At 39.0% G+C, this 5,492-nt stretch overlaps 1 protein-coding gene across 6 annotated transcripts in view; it reads left to right on the top strand.

Annotated features, from left to right (window-relative positions):
- MPDZ (multiple PDZ domain protein) overlaps nucleotides 1-5,492 on the top strand; it is a 172,050-nt gene that overhangs the window by 98,791 nt on the left and 67,767 nt on the right. For all 6 annotated transcript variants that reach the window (XM_015558970.1, XM_015558971.1, XM_015558969.1 and 3 more), the window contains 2 exons: nucleotides 1,817-2,086; nucleotides 2,347-2,470. In XM_015558970.1, coding sequence (XP_015414456.1) covers nucleotides 1,817-2,086; nucleotides 2,347-2,470 — 394 coding nt within the window. The remainder of the gene's footprint in view (nucleotides 1-1,816; nucleotides 2,087-2,346; nucleotides 2,471-5,492) is intronic.

Genomic DNA, 5,492 nt, shown 5'->3' with positions numbered 1-5,492 from the left:
TTGGAAGCCCGTTTGCTATGCACAGCATTGTAAGTGTGCATGTCATTTGAACAACAGCTCTAACTGTAGGAGTTTATACTAAATAAATTTCCACGGGTCCACCAAGATGTGCAGTAAAAATAACAGCCATGGGTAATAGTAATCAGGCACTTTCTAGTAAGTCAGGCAATGTTGTTAGTACTTTGTGGTTTTAACACTAGCCTCCCACCATCCCTGACTAGGTCCTATTATTTTCCCTCATTGATAGAGGAGGGAACCAATGCACAGAGTACATTTAAGTAACTTGTCAAAGCTGAAAGAGGTACCTACTGATGGAGCCAGCATCTCAACTAAGGCAGCTGGGCGCCAGAGTCTGCACCCTAGGCCTTTCAGACTTTGGGAGATTTTATAGCCTTAAGAAGATTGAAGTTGACTTTTATTCATCAACATGGGAATTTCTCATGTCAGGGTATAAGTTTACTTCAGAAAAGCAAGTAGCACCCTGGCCAGGTATTTCAGTTGGTTAGGGCATTGTCCTGTACACCAAAAGGTTGAAGGTTCAGTTCCTGTCAGCGCACACACCTAGGTTGCAGGTTCGCTCCCCAGTCGGGTGCACACGGGGGGGCAATTGGTCTGTTTCTCTCTTACATCGATGTTTTTCTCCCTCTCCCCAGTCCCCTTCTTTCTCTTCCTTTCTCTCTAAAATCAATAAACATATCCTTGGGTGAGGAAAACCTGTGTAGTGTATGGTTCTGTTTAGGTTTTAAAATGTATATGTGTGCTTGGATGTGTGAGTGTGTGTGTGGGGCGGGGGGAGGTATATATATTGCAAATAAATTTTGAAATCTGGTTCATAAACACACACCTGAAGCCAGCCAGTTTTACTGGGGAGAGGAGGAGAAGTAGGAGCCATACTGGAAGACTTTAATATAGTGTGCATACACACTATGCACCTGTATGGCTTGAATCTTTGCCAGTGACACTGTATTCATATACTGCTTTTATACTTTCAAAACATCCATCAAAGAATTGAAGAGAAAATTGGTAAGTTTACTCAACAGCCGCAGTTCATGGAGCTACTGCTTGCCCAAAGCACATAAGTGATACAGTATATCTGTTGTAAGTACATACATGCATTTATGTAGAACTATGGAATTTTAGAGTTTAGGGAATTTTAGATATATAAAGCCAAGAGAAGTTCTATAATTTACAGATTGTTAACGAGAGAGCCTGAATTAGAACCTACATCTTATAATACCCCATTTTAGTATTTCTTCTGTTATATCTTGCACAATATTTATGAAAAAAAATCCCTACAATAATATGGATTGTGTGGCTTTCTGTTGTTTTCCACAAATACCTATAAATATCTGTTGAAATAATTTTCCCTCGAAGGTTCTTGTGAGCCTGAATCAATTAATGTCATTCTTTTTTGCAATTGACCTTATAATACTTAGGAACTCAGGCTGCTCTTTAAATAAGATTTGGAAATATGTTACTTGCTTTCCCATTTAAATTGAACTCCAAATGATTTTATTTGTGAATAGAACATACTAATGTATCTAAATGATCTCATATACAGTATAGTGTACAAGTGTAACATGAGATATATGATTGCAGGAAATGTATTGAAAAGCACTTATAAACACAAAGGTATACAGAATATCAGCTAAGTGATGAATTTGTATGTTTGCTAATGCTTTTTAACTAATGAATAATTATGTTGTGTTTAGGTTTTTTTCCCCCACTAAGTAGTCAGCCATTAAGAAAGGATCCTACAAAATACATTGAAGTAATTCTGGTCATAATTTTTTCTTTTCTGTTCTCTCATCTTCAGGATGTTACTGACAGTTCTTCACATCCAATACTTGATCTGCAAGTGCCTTTGGAAGAACTCTACACCCAGAACCTCCTGCAAAGACAGGATGACAGCCCACCTTCCGTAGACTTGAGCATGGGACCTGCTTCTGGGTTTATTGTAAATGATTATACACCTGAACAACAATATGCATGTGAAAACACAGGCATGTGGGCTGAGTCTCACCTACCCAGGGAAGTTATATCAAGTGCAGAGCTTACTTCTCTGCTGCCTGATTCAACGGGAAAGGTACTATTTTAAAGATACGGCGGGTGTGCTAGGATGAGGTCATGAGGTTGGGGATAGGGGAGTGTTCTAGCTCAGCTCCCCATGTGGAGCTGGTGCTCTCCTGATGCTGAGGTTTTCCAGAAGCCAACCTATGACCTTGTTTTGGCTGTGGATTCTTGTGGAATAAAGCACAACCAATGAGACAACATGTGTGATGTTGAAATCATATTCCAAAGTCTAATTTCCCTTTCCATGTGACTTATTTTTTTTCTTTCCGTCAGGGCTCTGAGTTCTTAAATCAACAGAGCTCTCTGGCCTCTACTGCCGAGCGTATCATGCTTCAGAATATATCCAGAGAATTTTTTGAGAAGACTATTACCATAGCAAAAGGCAATTCTAGCCTAGGTAAGTTCCTTATTTTCCACACATACCTTCCCAACCAACGCCCTCACAAAGAGGGAAAATTGAACCGGTTTCGATATTTTTGACTACAGGTAAGAAAATAGATGTTTTAAATTTTACTGTAGTTTTTACGGTTTCTCTTTTTATGTACTCATTATCTTTCCTGAAATGGTTAACAGGTTTGTTTAGTTCAGACTAGCTTAAATCCCTCACTCTCTTAATTACTTAAGAGTATGCAGTGGCCTCATTTACATTCAAGTAAAAGATACACAGAATTGTTTGTGTATGAAACAGCAAATCAGAAAAGAAATTCTTAGAAAATGAAAAGTCAGCAATTTGGAATTCTAAATTCTTTGGAAAAGCAAATTATTAGCTTTTTTGAATGTTACCAGTTATGCATTAAGTCAGTTTGTATTTAATTTCTTTCATTCACTGAAAGAAAGACTAAAAAGACAGCCAGGTGTGCCACTACCAAAATGTAAATGTGATTTATAATTGTCCTTCCCAGGTGGCAGGAGTTTTGTGTCCTTTCTTAGCCAGGAGGGGTTGTGGCTAGTTAATAATCATACAGCCTTCAGAGTTGGGCAAAGAAAAGTTTCTGCAAAAATGAAATCCTAATTTTAATAACTAAAGCTCTATTGAGGCGGAGCACATTTGTTCTTTTTTTATTTTTCTTTCAAGTTAAGCAGTCATGTGACTCAGCTCTGTCCCCAGCGCTCTCTGATGGAAAGTAGATGTAGGATGTTAGAACAGGTGCTCTGAATGCAGAGTGTTGTCCAGGACTCTGGTCAGCTCTGCATCAGGGATTCTACTCCTTCTGGCATGTGACCAACCAGTGCCCTTTACATTGATGTCTCACGGCAGGGTCTTCTTTCCTTGTTAAATTTGAGACTTGGCAAAGAAGTCCAGCGGGGCTCACATGGTGAGTGGGATTCTAGTCTAGGTCTCATTCTCGATTTTGTTCCATTTGGTGGTGGCTCGGTTCTATCAACAGCAGCTAAATGGAGAATTATAGTAGAGAATTTTTACTTAGTTATAACATGTCGCCTATATTTACATTTAATGGAATGATATAAAACGTAAACTACTGAACTTTCTGTAATTCACTAATTTGAGACAGATATTATAAATATCAAAGCATGTCAAAAATAATTCATCTGTTAATGCAATGTTTCCGAAAGCATGTTACTTAGAACACTGGTTCTGCAGGATGTAAGTAGGAGTTAATACATGGCTTCCAAGTTTGGAATGTGATGAATTTAAGGAGATGGGCTTCTGTTTGTGCTACATCTCAGTATCTTTAATACTCAGATGTGCATGTGCCTCTTTAAGAAGATGTTATAGAGTGCAGCATTTCTCTTTTAATTTGTCATAAAACTCATTTTTTGACCAATTCATAAAACAGAGATTTTGTAAAAATCCCTATTGCTTTGAGAAACTCAATTCTATTATTTTCACCCAACTATCAAATGTTCATTTTTCTCTATATTATAGCGACTGTCTAGAGCAGCCGTGGGCAAACTACGGCCCGCGAGCCCGTTTGAAATGAATAAAACTAAAAAAAAAAGAAAAGACCGTACCCTTTTATGTAATGATGTTTACTTTGAATTTATATTAGTTCACACAAACACGCCATCCATGCTTTTGTTCCGGCCCTCCAGTCCAGTTTAAGAACCCATAGTGGCCCTCAAGTCAAAAAGTTTGCCCACCCCTGGTCTAGAGACACCAGGAGTCACTTACTTTTCTCAGGGAACATGAGTTTAAGAAATTAGCTGACACAGAAAGTCCTAAATGCATTGCATACTATGATAGACACTCACACATAGAACATTGAAGGCTTAAAAGAGGGAATAACTGATCCCTGCTTTCTTAGTGTGTGCAGTTTAGAAAGGTTTCAGAGAGGAGAAGGTATTTGATTTAGTTCTTTTAAAAGGAGTAGAGTTTTACCACATAGTTGAGGAGTTAGGAAAAGCTGGAAGTGATTAGAGCTAAGGCAGAGAAATGGGAAGCGTTACTGAGTGTCGTTTGGTATGGATGAAGTATGTGAGCAAAGTAAGAATTGAAGTTAAAGGTAGGGTAGATGGAAGATGGCTGTGGGGTGGGCTCATGGGCAGGACACAGGACTTCTGCTGTAACACCCTCCAGGCTTAAACTCCTAAGTACAGTGGGAGATAAGTGCAGAAGAGTGACCTGATGGGGTTTGTGTTTTAGGAAGATCATGCTGGCTTAGTTTGGAGAATTACATTGGAAACAGTTGGAGGCTCTTATAGGAGCCATGGTTTCAGTACATCTGATTTTACAATCTGACCCCTTTGGCTTGCTTGCTTATTTTTAGTTTGCTAAGGGAATGTTGAATTTTTCAAATCTTTTTCTTCATCTGTTCAGAAAAATCACATAGATTTTTAATATATTCTATTAAATCATCAGGATTTAAATATGTTTCTATTGATTTTTGCAGAGAGGAAGGGAGAGGGATAGAGAGATAGAAGCATTGATGAAAGAGAAACATAATAGGCTGCCGCCTGCATTCCCCCACTGGAGATGGAGCCAGCAACTTGGGCATGTGCCCTGAGTGGGAATTGAACTGGTGACCTCTTGGTTCCTGGGTCGATGCTCAGCTGCTGAGCCACACTGGCCAGGCCAAACACCTTATTTTTTAAGTGTAGTATAAGATACCTAACATAAAACTTACCATTTTAACCATTTTTAAATGTACATTTCTGTAACATTAGGTACATTCACATTGTAGTACAACCATCACTACCATCTCCAGACCTTTTCATCTTCTCTGACTGAAACTCCATGCCTATCTACACTAATAAAAGAGAAAAATGGTAATTGGCGTACCACGCTACGCTTTTCATTGGCTAATCAGGGCTATATGCAAATTAACTGCCAACTCAGATGGCAGTTAACTGACAACAAAGATGGAGGTTAATTTGCATATGTAGGCACAATGCAGGGAGGCGAAAGGGAAAGCAGGAAGAAGCCCCCTGCCACTGACAGTGATCGGAAACCCAGGGGG

This window comes from Myotis davidii, unplaced genomic scaffold (assembly GCF_000327345.1).
Source record: "Myotis davidii unplaced genomic scaffold, ASM32734v1 scaffold1994, whole genome shotgun sequence".
Taxonomy (NCBI): domain Eukaryota; kingdom Metazoa; phylum Chordata; class Mammalia; order Chiroptera; family Vespertilionidae; genus Myotis; species Myotis davidii.
This window is presented reverse-complemented; position numbering and strand designations above follow the sequence as displayed.